Genomic DNA, 16,564 nt, shown 5'->3' with positions numbered 1-16,564 from the left:
TGAATATGTCTGCTCTCTAACACTGTAAAGAGAATTTACAAAAGGTGGGGGATTTTTGTGTTTTTGTTTTTGTTTTATCAGCATCAATGCCCAAGACATGCTTTAAAGGACAGTACAGGGTCACTTACCTGGCTTGGTCACTGCCTAACACCACTCTTTGGCACCAGACATGTGGACAGAGTAGGATGTCTTTGGACTTGGCTGTTCAGCTTTTTCTCCCACCTCTGCCTTCACAGTGAGGCCTGGGAAACATGCCAAACATTCTAAGCCTCAAACAGTGTTAATGCATTCTTAACCAGGACCAAATAACAAACGACTCAGAGCCCCCAACATAGTTTGTGGCAGGCCCTCAGGAAACATAAGCTCCTCTGAACTACCACAACATCCACTTTTCATCAGAATTCATTTGTTCATTCATTCACTCATTCAGCAACTCAGTCAAGAGACCCTGTGACTAGAGACCAAATGAGTGTTGAATGAATGAATAGCATTTGGTATGATAGGATGTCAGATGGGGAGTTGAATGATTTCCTGAGTTTGGATGGATGGATGAATTAGGTGGGAGGGGGTGGTTAGGTTGTTGGAGTGAGTAGATGGGTAAATGAATTGTGTATGTGTGTGTATGTATATATGTGTGTGTGTGTGTGTGTGTGTGTGTTTGAGAGAGAGACAGAGACAGACAGAGAGAGTATATGCATTGTCCATATAAAATGGGTAGATAGGTAGATTAATAGTTAGATGGATGAGTGGGTAGGTAGATGAATGAAATGAGAAAATGTTTGTATGGATGGGTAGATGTAATCAATAGGCTTATGGATAAATGGATATATGAAACTTTATTGGTCATCGAGAGTCAGTTCCTCATCAAATACAGAAATTCTTTAATAACCCTTTTAAAAGCCTCTGGATCCCTGCCTTCTTACCTCCAATAACTTACAAAATATTTCATTAACAAACACCATTGTCAACTTTTCAAAGTCTTACTGTGATTGTGTAGTCTAAGTTAGTGGTTAAGGGCATGGTCTTTAAGAGCTGGGTTTCCAGCTCAGCTTAACTAATTAAAGCTGCATGACCTTGAACAAATCCCTTGGCCTCTCTAAGCCATGGCTTTTCATCTGAAGAATGGAGGTAATAGCAACCTTGCTGGGTTGTCAGGACGATTAATGAAATAATGAGATCAAGGCCAGACCAGTGCTCCAAACAGGTATTGTTATTGGACAGAGCTGGCCTGTCCACTCTTGAGGCTTTTGTTCTTCTCAGAGCACCTGCTGTGCGTTGGATTTTACCTGAGCATTATGCATCTGATGGTAAATAAGAAGGATAAAGTCCCTCATCTCCTGCACCTTATGCTCTAGCAGAATGCTCAGATAATAAACAAGCAAACACATAAACAACTTCAGATGGTGCTAAATGATGTGCAGAAAATTGGAACAGGTAAAGTGAGAGATGGAGAGTGAAGATGATCTTTTATTGGACTTGGGCTGGTGACAAGAAGTTGTTGCCATTCTAAGCTCCAGGGAGATGGTATCCACGAACGAGGAATCACTATCAAAAAGCCCCAAGATAAAGGAGTTTGTATAGGTAGGGTAAAAAGCAAGAAATCAAGGAGTAAGCTGGTCATGTGACTGCTCGGAGCAGAGGTCAGAGGAGAGGCTGTGTCAAGTCGAAAGCCCAACCCTGTGGTTTAGACATTACTCCTGTTGGTTTGGGGTGGGGAGTGTTGTTTGGTTTGGTTTGATGATTTTGTCATTCATTAAAAAATAGATGAATGATTTAAAGCATACAAGTTTCACTATGAAGCCTAGACTGGCCTAGAATTTGTGATTCTCCTGCCTCAGCCTCCCAAATACTGAGATTACAGGTATGTGTCACCATCCTGGGTTTGAACATCCTTCATTTTAATCTTGTCCCCTGGAAAGAGCCTTCATCTGACAGCCACTAAGCTTTCTGATAGTCGCCACCACACACTCCCACTCTGGGTCTGCTGACCACGAGGCTGAGCAGTCTGCATTCTCAGGAACCTCAGTCGACACTCTGGACACTTGAAACCATAGCAACTTCAGTCTGGATACCTGAAACCATAGCAATGTTCTGGACCTCACAAACCCAGAGCCTGCCAAGAATAACGTTAAACTACAAGAGATTAGATCAGTCTGGGAGATCCAGGCAGCACCAAGTCAGTGTAACTTGTAACACACTAAACCAGGAAGGGGTTACACACTGGCCTTGGCCCTGGAGATGGGGATTTTCTAAGGCTGATGTTGAGATAAGAAGTGTCTGGAACCATTTATCCAGGTGGATTGGGGAGAGGATCTGGCTCTCCAAAGGTAACATATGATAGTCCATGAGAGTGACAGATCTCCAGCCTGGATGATCTGGAGCTCAGCCGGGTCATTAGGACTTAGATAGCAGCAGCGGTCCCTCTCAGAAGAGCTTCCCTCTGTGTTGGGTTTCTTCTGGTAACTTCTCTCCATGCAGGAATGGAAAAGGTCTTACCATCTTCCAGTTTGATGTGCAGCGAGGACTTCTTTACCTGTTAGCTCCCACAAAACTAAGGCATTGTCTCCTTGGCAAACTGCTTGTTTGACTCAAACATCCATCCAAAGAGTGTTGCACGAAGGGAGTGCCAAGTTCTGGCCAGCCAGTCCTGAACACTAGGCCACCTCTGGATTGATAATCAGGATGATGCTTCCTACATCTGTAGACGGAGCATGGGCAAGAGAAGGAGACACAGAAAATGTAAGATAAAGTGCTGAGGAAATAGTTCAGATGGTAAGGTGCTTACAGTTCAAGCATAGAGACACAAGGGCAGATCCTCAGCACCTATGTAACAAAGCCAGTTCTGCAATCCTCGTGCTAAGGAGGCAGAGACAAGAGGATCACTATTGCTGTGATGAACCATCATGACCAAAACAACTTGTGGAGAATAGGGTTTATCTGACTTAAACATCCATATCACTATTTATCATTGAAGGAAGTTAGGACAGGAACTCGAACAGGTCAAGAACCTGGAGTCAGGGGCTGCTTACTGGCTTGCTCCTCATGGCTTCTCATCCTTCTTTCCTATAGAACCCCAAGACGACCAGCCCAGAAATGGCACATAGTGGACTGGGCCTTTCCATGTCCATCACTAATTAAGAAAAAGCTCTACAGGCTTGTCTACAGCCTGATCTTCTGGATCATTCTCTTACCTGAGATCCTCTCTTCTCCGATGACTTTAGCGTATGTCAAGTTGGCATAAAACTAGCCAGCACATAGTCAAATGTATGTATCAGTCTTTTCAAATTCCTGTGGCATAGAGAGAACAACATAAGCCGCGAAGAGTCTCCTACCACTTTGTATATGAACAACACAGGGGTCTAGGACTTGCTTGATTCAACTGACTCAAGCTCTAGGATTCTATACAGATGCTATCTATGTTCCTGTCCCAGGGGAAGGGTAGGAGACCGTTCGTACTTTCTAAAGGGCAGACCATCCTCAACCTCATCTCTATGGTCTTCTGGTTTTCCCTAGGCAAAGCCAACAAGAATGTCCAGTGGGATGAGGATGCTGTGGACCTGTGGAGGATGCCTGCCAACCCAGTCAGAATCGCCTTTGTCCTGGTGGTCCATGGCCGGGCCTCTCGACAGCTACAGCGCATGTTCAAGGCCATCTACCACAAAGACCATTTCTACTATATCCATGTGGATAAGGTAAGGAGCCACTAATCATATCCCTGTGCTGGGCTTCCTCTGCAGTCTGTCTGTCCATCTCTGATCCTTCCTTCCACCTCCCAAGTCCAGGCTGAAGTTTAGAGATAGAACAGCAGCATGTGATCCCTAAGTGGTCTGAGTCTCTGTGTGTGGTTGTGTGGTTGTGTGGTTGTGTGGTTGTGTGTGTGTGTGTTAGTTTCAGAATGTTTCGTTGTGGTGCTGTTTTTTCTATAGAAAAGCTTGGTTGTTTGTCTTTTTAATCTTCCTCAACACATGATAATTACACATTTATTGATTAAAATTTGATATGTTGCTATATGTATGCACAGTGAGCTAGTCAGTTCAGAAAATTAGCATATCCATAGCTTTAAATTCCTTTCATTTCTTTGTGCTCAGATCATTCCAGATCCTCCCATGGGAGGAATTCTCACCTAGCTTTTTACACCATGTTCTGCATTACTGGTAGTGTTTGTCTTCCTCCTACAAAACATAACATAACACACTCACACACACAAATTTCTTTGCAAAACCTAAATGTGCTGTGTTTTGTTTTGTTTTTTACCTTGTCCTTTCCCTGTCTAGTGCACACTGCCTGTGCTCACAGATCTGTGATGCTAGCTATCCTAGGAGTGAGCGCACTTTTTCTAGAGAAGTCCAGGTAGTTGAAATATCCTTTTAGACCATATGCTAATCAGTTCTTCCCTTGCCTGACTGCAGACACAGACAACTGTCAATCAATAGACATGCCTGTATGCTAATACAACCTTATTACCAAAACTCATACTTGGCTTGCTGACCCAGGAGTCATCTCTTCCTAGAAGTCCCATTAATCTGTTGATGTCACAAGATATGTGCATGTCTAGAACCCTAGACCTAAGGCGGAGGCAGGAAGGTTGCTCTGAGGTCAAGTTCAGCCCCATTCTTCTCAGAAAAGCACAGGTTGAGGTTCTAAGACAGTGGTAGACTTCTCACCTAGTACAAGGCCCAGTTATAGCTTTAACACTAAATGAATCCAAAGAGGTAAAGGGCTATTTTCATCCCCAAGATGTGTTTCCAGTCACCCTGTGAAACAGTAAGGGAAAAGAGGGGGTCCTGAACATAGATAGAACATAGAAACCCCATCTCCTACCCACAAAGACTCAAGTTTAGATAGGCCCATGTTCTTGAGCTTGATACGTTGAGATAACATGCAGCAGTCATCTAATATCATGTAGTGTTCTAGGTCCATCACCTCAAGTCCACTGGTTAACTAACTCAACTTAAGTAGCCAGTGGTTAATATTGGTATAGAAAGACACTGCAGGCCAGCATGACAACAGCCAGTTCCACTGTGCTCAGACACACCAACTACAAGGGACAGGAGTAGTCGGGATATCCAATGGCTGATGTTTTCTGATCCCCTTTCTCCTTCTCTCTCCTTGGAAAAGCGTTCCAATTACCTGCATCGGCAAGTGCTCCAGTTCTCCAGGCAGTACGACAATGTCCGAGTCACCTCCTGGAGGATGGCCACCATTTGGGGTGGAGCCAGCCTCCTATCCACCTACCTGCAGAGCATGCGGGATCTACTAGAGATGACTGACTGGCCCTGGGACTTCTTCATCAACCTCAGTGCTGCTGACTACCCCATCAGGTGAGGCAGTCACCGGCTCCAAGCCCCAGTTCCAGGGTCCTGCTTCCCTCCCCTCTTCCCTTAACAACAGTGAGGAAACAAAAAAGCAGTCAGCTCCCTGTCCAATGAAGCATCCAGCCTCATAAGATGCGCTGTGTTCTCTATGAGATCAGCTAGCATTGAATTCAGAGAGCAGAGGGCAGAAGTGGGAGTGCATTGTATTCCTAATGACAAAGGCCAGGAGAAGCCTTGTGAATAATAATAGAAGAAGATGAACTGAAGGGTGCTGCCGCAGAAAGTGTTCCATGGCAGAGAAGAGCTAGGCCAGCCCTCCCTGAGGCAAGAACGTACCGGTGTGGGCAAGAGGCGGTTGGGCTTGGAAGTGATGTAACAGATAAGGAGGGATCGAGTAACCAGACACAGAGTCAGAGAGTACTCCTAGGGTATGTCATGGAACTGTTACTCCAAGCCAAATGAAAGTGTGTTTTGAGCGGAGGAAGGACAGATCTGACCTTGATGTTGAGCTCAAAGCAGCCTATTAGAATGGCAGTTGCTTAAAGCAGCCCAGGCAAGGTCACATATAGGAAGTGAGAAAGACCCTAAAATATATTCTAGAGCAAGATGTGCAATCAAGGATGGAACACAGAAGAGCAGGAAGAACATTCTAGACCAAGCTTTGTAAGCCATGCACTATTGATGTTTGGGCTGGCAAATTCTTTACTATGGGGCTTCCCCTTGCCCTGTCAGGTGTTTATCTGTGTCTTTGGTCTTTACCTACGCTCCTAATAGCATGTTCTGCCCACCTGTATTCTTCTCACACAATGTCTGACGATATTGCCAAATGTCCTGTGGGGGCCTAGATCACCTACAGCTGAGAGTACCACTTCTTTATATGAGAAAACATAATGGGCAAAATTATTAATAAAAAAATGAACATTTTGCATCTGAAAAATCTAAAACTGGATGGAGTTTAGTGAACAAGAGCCTGATGAAAGGTGACTTTAGCTAGACAAGAATAGGGCAAGGGGTTGTCTTCCAATAAAGGACTGAATTCAGAAATTTCTCCAAAATGCAGTATATAGCAACTCCTGCGGGAGGGCATTCCTTGAGCCTTTTAGGGAACCCAGTAGTTAGGTGGTCAAACTGAGGTCCACAATCATAGAGTGAAGACATGACAAAGCAAGGATTAGAACCAGTTCTGTCCATTTCCAAAGTAGATGTTCTTTCTGCTTGAAATTTACCTCTTGGGAAAATCAGGAGAGTGGGCTGTCTGTATAGCTGCAACCTGCCTAGAAGATGCAGAAGGAAGCAGGTAGGCATACCCACAGCTGCCACCCCCAATGCTTTGCATTAATTGCAGTCCCAGCTGTAACCATGACCACTCACCCAGGAGGGTAAGGGTCTGAGAGGATGCAGGCTCAGACTCTCACCAGACCGCTCAGCATGGAAATCGGAGATGAGCTATCAAAGCAGCAGCAGACTTACAGGGACATAAATTCACCCATGTGATACCAAGAGGCAATAACAGACTATAGCAGAGCACCAGGCATTGCAAGGCACTTGGTGCACATCAGCTGCTGCCATCTAAGTTGCAGCCGAGTTTGCATTTTTTTTCTTTGCAAGGGCCCCAGCTGTCTTCCTCAGACCATGTGCTGAAGGTGTTCTTCCTGGCTCCTTTAGCTTTACAACTCAGTGTTTGTGTCTGTGCCTCGCTTGCTCTTCCTCCGTCTCCCAGGTAATTGCCAGAGTGTCCACCCACCCTCTCAGCTCTTCTGCGCACTCTGTCTTGTCAGTCTCAAGGCTAGCGGCAGCTCGTGCTCCGGGCTCTGCTATTTCCTCTTGCTGTTGTTTCTATGAAGTCGCCCCACACAAAAACATATGGATTTTGCAGATGAATGGTTTCATCCTGGGCAACTCTGATAGGTTTCACGTTCCATCTGCTGTTCCATCTGTAGCTTCTAAAACGACTCCTTCCATCCCAGGAAGAATAAGAAAGTTAAGAGCTTTCCCAAAGTGCGGTGGAAGTGCCCACTTTAGACATTTCCGAGAGGCTCTGAGGACTTAGGGAGTCTTCATGGACAGAAGCAGCCTGAGGTATCCACTCTGAGTCCCCCTCCCCCTGCCCACCATTACTGGGCGTACAGCCTCTCTTCCGAGGTAATTAAGACTCACTGGCTGATAGAGGCATAGACATGTTAGCTCCTGGACACAGGTAGCCATGTGCGTTGGTGCATACTACTTCAATTGTGTATGCCTTAATTTTCTACCTTAAAATTGAGCATGACAGCAGTGCTTCTTGCAAGAGATTGTTGGGGGAGGAAAATGAAAAATGGTCCCACAGAGGCAACACACAGCCTGATGCATAGCAAGTTCTGGGTAAACACAGGCTGGTCACAGCCATGGGGTGATGTGTGTATCACAGGCAGGACTTCACACTCCCCCTCCCTTCAAAATATTTCCCCTTTTCCTCTTATGGAGTGAAAAGACAAGTGATTATTTTTTGCCTCTCATCCCTTCCCAAGGTGTGAAAGGCAGAGTGAATCTGGGAACAGTGTTTCAAGAGAAAACAAGACATAATTTGTGTGTAAAGGAGATTCATGTGTGGATAATGGACAGACTAAGCATGCTCAGACAGTATAATTTACCGTCCCACTGTTGATAGCAGTACTGCCCTGTGTAGGCTCTGGTTGAAACTAGTAAATGCACAATGTATAGTTAGACATGAGTGTTCCCAAGTTCTAGTTCTCATCAAAAGGCATGCTCGCCATATTTCTCATGTCTTGCCAACCAAGGAAGTAAGCATACCTAGCGTCCTGTTGACCGGCCACATGTATGTGGGGATGAGGCCACGAACTACTGGCCACATGTATGTGGGGATGAGGCCACTAACATTTCTCCCTCTTGTTTGGTTTGGACCTGCACAGAGACATCCATCATTCGGACTTTTGCTTTAGCAAAGGGTAGAAGGTTGAATATGTCCACAGCCCTGCTCAGGGTTCATACTCTGCCTGTGGTATGTGTGTGTGTGTGTGTGCGTGTGCATGTACATGTGCATTTGTGTAACAGAAGCTGTTGCCTATGGGAAACAGTGTTGGGATATTTCAAGCTAAACCCAGGATTTGCCTTTTCTGCCTCTTGGGGACACAGGGCTATAACACGTAGCACATGGGACCCACTATGTAGACATATAAGTTATGTTAATCACAGACGCAAACCTGTGTCTTGAGAGAGTACCAGTGTTGGGGACCGTACATTTGAATAAATTAGAAAATGCAAGTAGATAAGACAGGAAGCAAGTAGCCAGACCTCTCTACGATCTTTCCAAATCCGGTTTGTATGAGACCTAACGTGGAAACACTCACTGCATACCTATTATGTTCCATAACCTCTGTTGGGGAATTTAACACATATTTTGATTCTCATCCTATAAAAGAAAGATGTATAAGAAGCCTACTAGGAGCTTCACAAGCTTACCGTGGGTCAAAGCCTTGTCAAGATCAGTGGTTTAACAGACATACTGTGAGTCAAAGATTTGACAAGTCCTGGAGCAGAGCTGAAGTGCCCAAGGATTGGAAATCAATGGGGGCACCCAAATTCTGTGCTCAGTCATTCCTATGTCATCATCCCTTCCATCTCTCATTGGCTCATGGGGATAGAAGAATCCCTGTGACTGACATCAAGAGGTAGTTACAGACAGGAGTGCACAGCCCATGGGTGCACAGTGCTTTGTGGGTGCCAACCTTCCAATGATGCTGTGGGCAAGGTGTATTTCCGGTGTAATTCTTGCTTACTCCTGAATCTCTGCTGAACAGGAGAGCTCTCTCTCTCCAGCAGTTCTGGTTGCCTGGGACAGAATCAGAGTCACAAATAGAAATCAGAGACTCGGGTTTGAAATCTAAGCTTCCTTTAACTTCTTCCTCTTTGTCTTACTGCCCAACCTCGTGTAGAGCAATTCAGGGGTATATTGGGGGTGGAAGAGTTCAAGCCACCCTAGTGAGCCCAGTGGAGAGAACCCTATATACCCATGAATGAATTCAGCAGATGGGACTCCTTCTAACAAACCCAAACAAATTTCATAGGTCTACTGTGAGTCAAAGTCTTGACAAGACCCAGCCAAGGTCTTGTGATCAAACAGAAGAGCTAATAGAACAGGACCTTGAGTTCACTTGTTAATCTGTTGGTGCCCTGGTGCCCACACTAGGAAGCAGGAGATCTTATGTTCATCTTGAGATATAGTGTTGGTGGTTATGGGAGAAGAGATGGAAGGGCCCACATAGAGGTAGGAAAACCATGGAGAAGGTCAGTGCTTCTGATGCTCCCAGAACCATGTCAACAGAACTGCTCTCAACCTCCAGGCAGAGGCAAGCATCCAGAAGCCATAGGAGCTTCCAGAATCCATGCAGTCATTTAGCCTCACAGCTAATCCAGCCAGGCAGCCACCTTCTGCCTGGGGAACTCGAGCCCCACACCTGCGCAGACATCCTCCTTCAGGAGACTCACAGAGCATTTCCATGGGAGATGGAGCAAGAGAAGAACAGCCCAGTGGCCTGAGACAAGAATTTGGCAGAGCAGGTTCATAAGCGTTGCTTGTGAGCCAGAGAAATCACAGCCTATAGATTCGAACAGAATGGAGGTGGTGGTGGTGGCAGTGGTGATGGTGGTGGTGGTGGCAGTGGTGATGGTGGTGGTGGTGGTGGTGGTGGTGGTGGTGGTGATGGTGTGTAAGTACAGATGCACATGTACCATGGCATGCATGTGTCAATCAGAGGACAACCTCCCGTCTGTCCTCACCTTCCATTTTGTTAGATACAGGGTCTCCTTTTCACTATCACATACTCTAGGCAACTTGGTTCATGAGCTTCCAAGGATTCTCTTTTCCTCCCCTCTTACCTCACCACAGGAGTGCTGTGATCACAGACACTCATCACTGTGTCTTTCTTTACCTGAGTCCTAGGGATCCAAACTCAGCTCTGTATATGTGTATGGCAAGTGTTCTACCCACTGAGTCATCTCCCCAGCCCTCAAGCCATCCTTCTAGAACATCACCCCAGCCCACAGCCATCTAACTTCACATCTCCCCAGGGCAGGTAGAAACTTGTGTACCCTTCTTAGTGCTGCTGAACCCAGCATCCACCCACACAGCCTAATAGTAACCTAACAGACACTCTCATATGCATCCTCACTTCAGATGCCCTCCAACCACAGCCAGGTTGGACCCTCATCAACTCAGCCCCACTCAGAAACCCCCAGGGGATCACAAGCTAAACCACACCCAGAGAGACCAGAACTTCTGGCAAGCTTTTACCAGGTAGCTCCCCAGGTTGAGGCCCTGGAGATTGGAGGCTGTAGCAGGGAGACATTTCTCTCTCAGTGGGGCTTTAACCATCATGATGAGTTACTCAGTAAAGACAATCTGGGCTATGAATGATTCTCAGAAATCCAGGGCTCTGCTTTGGACCTACTGATTACAGATTCTCTGTGTATAAGGATCTCTGCACATTTAAATCTCAGCATATGGTTGTAACACAAGGAAGAGGGCCAAAATCCACTGTCATGAGGTGGGGGCAGAGACATTCATCACAGAATTTCAGAAACAGAAAACAAATAACTGCTGTGATAGGAGGTATGGGTTACTGGAGAGATGGCTCGGTCGGTAAAACGCTTGCCAGCAAGCATATGGACCACGGCTTAATCCCCAGAACCCGTGTAAATGATGGTGAGTGCTTTGTAATGTCAGTGCTGAGGAGGTGAGGACCAAGCAGTAGATCTGGGCTCACTGGATAATCAGCTTAGCCAATCCTTGAGTTGCAGGCTAATAAGAGATACTGTCTCAAAACACAAGGTGAACAACTCCTGACCTACAACACCTGAAACTTCACAAGTGAACACACACACACACACACACACAAATGATGCACACACACACAAAAAAACAATAAAATATATGAGCTGCAGGAAATAACTGAGCTTGCCAGGAAATCTTATTTTAGGGTGCCAGCTTGGGTCTTTGAGGTGACCTGTGCTCTTTCAGCATCCGAACCACTTTTGTCTGTGAGTGCTCAGAAATGCTCACCCTCTTTCCTGAGACCCTGAAGCCCCAGGGACAAAAACATCCAACAAAATCTCCTCCCAGATAATGTGGGATCTGAAAGGGTGCACCTGCTCTGCTGCTGCTGATGCGGGGACTGGGATAGCGAGCCTTGCTGGTAATTATGCTGTTAACGGCCTTGTTTGCATCCCGTAGCAAAATAAACATATCTCTAGGCCTGTTATTTTTCCAGCCGACAGCCCACACCCCCTACACACACACCCTCCGCCTTTGCAGAAATGCCACTTGTTTTCCTCCTGCCTGATGCTCAAGCATTGTTGATCTGTATTTTAGATCAGACAGCTCTTGGGCCTTCTTGAAACTAAGACGGACCCCCCCCCCCATTATCTACTAGACAAAAGGGGAGCAGCTGGAGTTCTCTTGAGAGCAGAGGGAAAACATTCAGGTTCCTCGGGAAGCCACAAGTGGTCACTTGGGTTTAGGACATCATCTTTACCCTGTAAATAAGGATGGAGATTTCTGGAGGGATGGAGAGGATGCATAGCAGCAGAGGGAATGTTGTAGAACAAAGGGCAGGAAGTGGATGGAGGTTTGCCTGAGCAGTGTTGCCAGCACCAACATGCTGCAGTTTCCTCCTAACTCACTCACTGGCTTTCGTAGGACAGGGAGACTGTGCAGCCTCCTGGGAGAGAATTGGTGTGACTTCCTATCACATTTCTTCTTTTAAAAAAAAAATCAGATGCTGGGGAGGAAGGTTTGGATGGCTCATTCTTGAGTGGAACTAAATCTACTCTCTGGGCTGCAGTCTGGCACAGTTGGTTCTTCCTACAAAGGCTGCTCTTTGAGAGACTATTGGAATCCAGGCAATATGCTAATGCAGAACCCTCTAGTGACACATTTAGGGGTGATGCAAATGCACCCTAACATATCATCCAAAGCTGTGGACCACATGATGCCACACAAAAAATTGAAATGTGCCTCATGGGGCAAAGCAACTAACTTCTAAATTTTATTTTAACATAAAGGTTAACAGTGACCCAGAATCCTTATGTTTGTTTCACAGAGCACAACTCCACTAGACAATATTAATTATTTGCTTTTATAATCCCAAAAGAGGGGTGAGCCAATGTTTCAAAAAAAAAAAAAAAAACCCAGATTGCTACAACTCCTTGCTGATGGTCTCACCAGATATCAGGTCTATGGTATGGTGAATTTTTTTAAAGGTATTTCATCCTAATTTCTTCCACCGTGGACCTCAAGGGTCTCCATCTTGTCCTGGCTGTTCCTCTGTGGCCACGGGAAGGAATGGTATGCATGCAAGGATGCTCTAAGTACATGCTGAGGATTTGAATGTGAGCCTAGGGTAGTCCATGGTGCAGGCAAACAGCTCTGTGGTGTCTGTTATCCCTCTTGCCTATTCCTGACACCTAACTTCTACACTGGTAGAAGTTCATTTCAAGGGCAACCTGGATAGATAGCATCTCTTAAAATGTCAAGTGGAACAGGGATTTGTGTTTGCTGCTTTTTTATATTGATGATGGAAGAGATTCGGAGGAGTACAGGGCCTACTGGGCAGAGTTATATTACAACCGTTAGATGAAAAAATGTAAAATGTGAGTTTTTACATCTTTATTATGTGCATCTCCTCCCTTGGTGACATTCTGCATCATGGCTCTGCATGCTGAGTAACCTGTCAGGGCCCTAAAAGTAGACGCCCAGCAGAACCCCTGGAGATCTGCCCTTCTCCCCTTCTCCCGTAGACAATCACAGTTGATGACATTTCTAGGAGCTTAGTGGGCATGATATGCTGGGCCTTGTGTTTGTCAGGTATGATCCATGGTCATTCTTGAAACAGCCTCGGGTGGGAGATGCCACCCCAGGATCTCATTGTACAGATGAACAAACAGAAGCTGTGAAGTAAGAGAATTTTTTCAGGGTCTCAAAACTCAGGCATCAGGACTAAGATTCAGATCCGTGGTGTGTCCATCACTGGGGAGAAGAAGGAGCTGAGTTCTTCCCAAACAGTTCCTGTCACTCTTTAAAAAACAACAACAATATCATCATCAGCATCATCAGCATCATGTGGTATGTGTGTGTGTGTGTGTGTGTGTGTGTGTGTGTGTGTGTGTGAGAGAGAGAGAGAGAGAGAGAGAGAGAGAGAGAGAGAGGGAGGGAGAGGTTATTATGAGGGTTAGAGGACAACTTCAGAAGTCTGTTCTTTTTCTACCTTAGGTTGTAGAGGTCAAACTCAAGTTACTGGGTTTTGCTAGCAAGCACCTTCACCAGCTGAACAATCTCACTTGTCCTAGGTCCTCTCACACTTACTTCATAGCTCTGACCTGAAGCTCTGTGGTCATTCCTCCCCATCCTAGTCCCTGCTGGATGAGAACTCAGGAGAGGGTTACACACAACAGAGCCCAAGAGCCAACCAGCCGATCCTTTCTGCCATGTCCTTCCTGCACCCTGTGTGATCACACAAAAAGGGCACTGAGAGTCACTGGATCCAGCTAACTTGTACAAGGACCACAGTCCAGCGGGGAATGCAGCAGGGGTTCCATAGACTGCCAAAGTAAGGTGCTCTCCATAGCTGACCTGCTCTGCCACTGTGTCGCATAGGCAGCTGACACCAAGGGGGAACAGTCAGTCACTCAGAACACTAATTCATGCCTTCACAGTCTGCATGGGGACTTGAGTGAGGGTGTTTGCCCCAAGCATAAACCTAGGGACCAGCTGTTCTGCCTCAACCAGTCGCAACCATCACAGCCCTCCATAAGCCTGCCTGCTGAGGCTTGGACTCTACAGATTCTGCCCTTAAGTGTCTAGCTGTGGTAATCCATGGGATTCTCGGTCATTTAAACATTAGTCTAATTCAGGCACAATTAAGAAGGAATGGTTGCTATCATTTCCAATATGCATAATCATTCCCATGCAATAATAATAATAACAGCAACAATAATAAATATGCTGACTTTTTTTACTCTATCAACTGCTCTACCGGGGCAGAGAAGAAGCCATGTGACATCAGCCTCCTCCATGTTAGAAAAAAAATGTTCCCCATATGCTGAAAAAAACACTGTTTCTGGGTTTGGAGACAGGGCTTAGAAGGAGGTCATTCAAGTTTGCTGAGGTAAATGAGGATTGGTTCCAGGTTCTACAGAATTAGGCAAATAGACACCAAAACACCAACTTTGTTTCTCTCTTCCTTGAGAGAAACCAGCAAGAAAGTGGCCATGTGCAAGCTGGGGTGAAGGCCTAAACTGGAAATCAAATCCCCTAGCACTTTGGTCTTAGACCTTCAGCTTCCAGAGCGATGGGGAAAGTGCCTGCTGTTTAAACTTCCCAGTCTGTACAACCTGAGCTAATACACCATTGCACACCTCCTATCGGTACTGTGTTCTCATGATGACTGAGGGCAACCTTCTGAGTCTGCATTTTCATACCCTCAAAAGGAGGTTGACACTGCTGTCTGTGGCAGAGCGATGTACGGAGCAGTTTCCAATGAGAACCTGATCATTGACTCAATCTAGCTTGCTGACAAAATAGCCCCATGAGCAGAAGGTCTCAGGCCCAAGTCTACGTTCCCAAATCCCCTTCATCGCCACAATCTAAACATGGTTATGCTCAACTTGCACAAGAAAACAGCTGAGACTACCATCTTGTCTTGGTAATATGCCTACCAGCCCAGCACAAGGCAGAAAGAGTCAAAATGGAAGAACGTGGCTGTTGTTGACCTCAAAGATGCAACCCAGGCCCTGGGACAAGAAGTATAGGGCACAGCAATGGTACTTGGAAGGAAGTCCTGCCTGCATCGTTCTACTCACTAAGTGATGCCTCTGACCTCGAGGACTGTCATTCCCTCCCAAGGAGGGGATGGGAGGAAGACCATAGGAGGCAGCTTGGTGACCTCTTGCTGCCCCAATGGGTTTGTTATGGCCATGGGCGTGTATTAATACAGAATTGGAAAGTTTTGAGTTTTTTTTTTTTATAAGGAAATCGCTCTTCTCTGAGGACAATGCAGATACGAGCTAAAAAGCCCCATGTAATTATGAATTCTAGACAAAACCATGGTCTGGCCTGTTAGTAGATCTCCTCTCTGTCCTCTCGCCTCTCCCACCATCTCATATTTTCCTTTTCCCTGCCCTTAGACTAATGCAGAAATATTGATGGGGCATGCCTGTGAGGAGCTCAGGGCTGGGGTGAAATCTCAGTCTATACAGCAGTGTGGTGCCCTGGTTTTTGTCACCAGCACCACAGAAACCAGTGGAGTGATGTACATTTATAATCCCAGCTCTTGCTACATGAAGGCAGGGAGATCAGAAGTTCAAGGCCACCCTTCTCCTCTGCTACAAAGAATACTCAAGGCCTGGGATACATAAAACGCATAAAAAACAGAGCAAATGACTTTCAAACATGGGAGTGGAGAAAGTAGTTGTCTTCGTCTGCATTGAGCCTCCAATGGCCTCCTCTCCTCCCCATGGTCCAGGATGCTCATTTCCTCACGTTCTCTCCAGTTAATACAGTCTGCCGGAGCTTCAAGTGGAAGCTCCCTCCCAATCTGTCCCAATGATGTCCTCATTAGCCTTACCAATGGTACCTAGTGTCAGAACATAGTAGGCTGCCCAGAAACACTGCCCAAGTGGATTGGATGTCTGGACTAGTCACTAGCTTAGGGGCATGGTCATGGCTTAGATCTTAGGCCCCATCACTGTGAGAATGGCTTTTGCCTACCAGTGCTGAAACAGCCCCACAGTCCAGATTAGGCAGCTGGAATCTGGACTTGGCCCTACCCCATAATGCTGGTTTGTCAGTGGGAGGAGAATAGGAAGAAAGCCCTTGACCACTGTTGGTAGGGTTGTGGGTCCCCAGTCCATTCCACCACAGTGCATGGCCAATCAGGGAGGGATGAGGGAAGATTGTTCTTACCCCAAGCCACCGATGCTGCTGCCAGGGTGGGTGTGGACTATAGCAAAGCACCAGGACACTGCTCTGAGGGTTGGGGGAGCACAGTCTGAGATGTGGGGCAGCCAGAGCTGGCTCAGAGGACCGACAGCCTGCGAAATGGCTGGTGCTGTGGACTTCCCAGGCTTTTGGACTGCCAGGTGCCACTGGAAGTTGGGGAAGAACTGAGAACAGAATCTGGGCCTGCCATCTAGACCTAGCCTTGGGCTAGGGGAGGGGAGGGGCGGAGAGCTCTGGCTGGTCCCACTGTGATTGT

At 46.4% G+C, this 16,564-nt stretch overlaps 1 protein-coding gene across 2 annotated transcripts in view; it reads left to right on the top strand.

The window, feature by feature from the left end:
• Xylt1 (xylosyltransferase 1) overlaps nt 1–16,564 on the top strand; it is a 296,523-nt gene that overhangs the window by 210,496 nt on the left and 69,463 nt on the right. For both annotated transcript variants that reach the window (XM_085841368.1, XM_021168481.3), the window contains exons 4-5: nt 3,514–3,692; nt 5,119–5,321. In XM_085841368.1, coding sequence (XP_085697494.1) covers nt 3,514–3,692; nt 5,119–5,321 — 382 coding nt within the window. The remainder of the gene's footprint in view (nt 1–3,513; nt 3,693–5,118; nt 5,322–16,564) is intronic.

This window comes from Mus caroli, unplaced genomic scaffold (genome assembly GCF_978045245.1).
Source record: "Mus caroli unplaced genomic scaffold, Mus_caroli_1 scaffold_8, whole genome shotgun sequence".
Classification (NCBI taxonomy): domain Eukaryota; kingdom Metazoa; phylum Chordata; class Mammalia; order Rodentia; family Muridae; genus Mus; species Mus caroli.
This window is presented reverse-complemented; position numbering and strand designations above follow the sequence as displayed.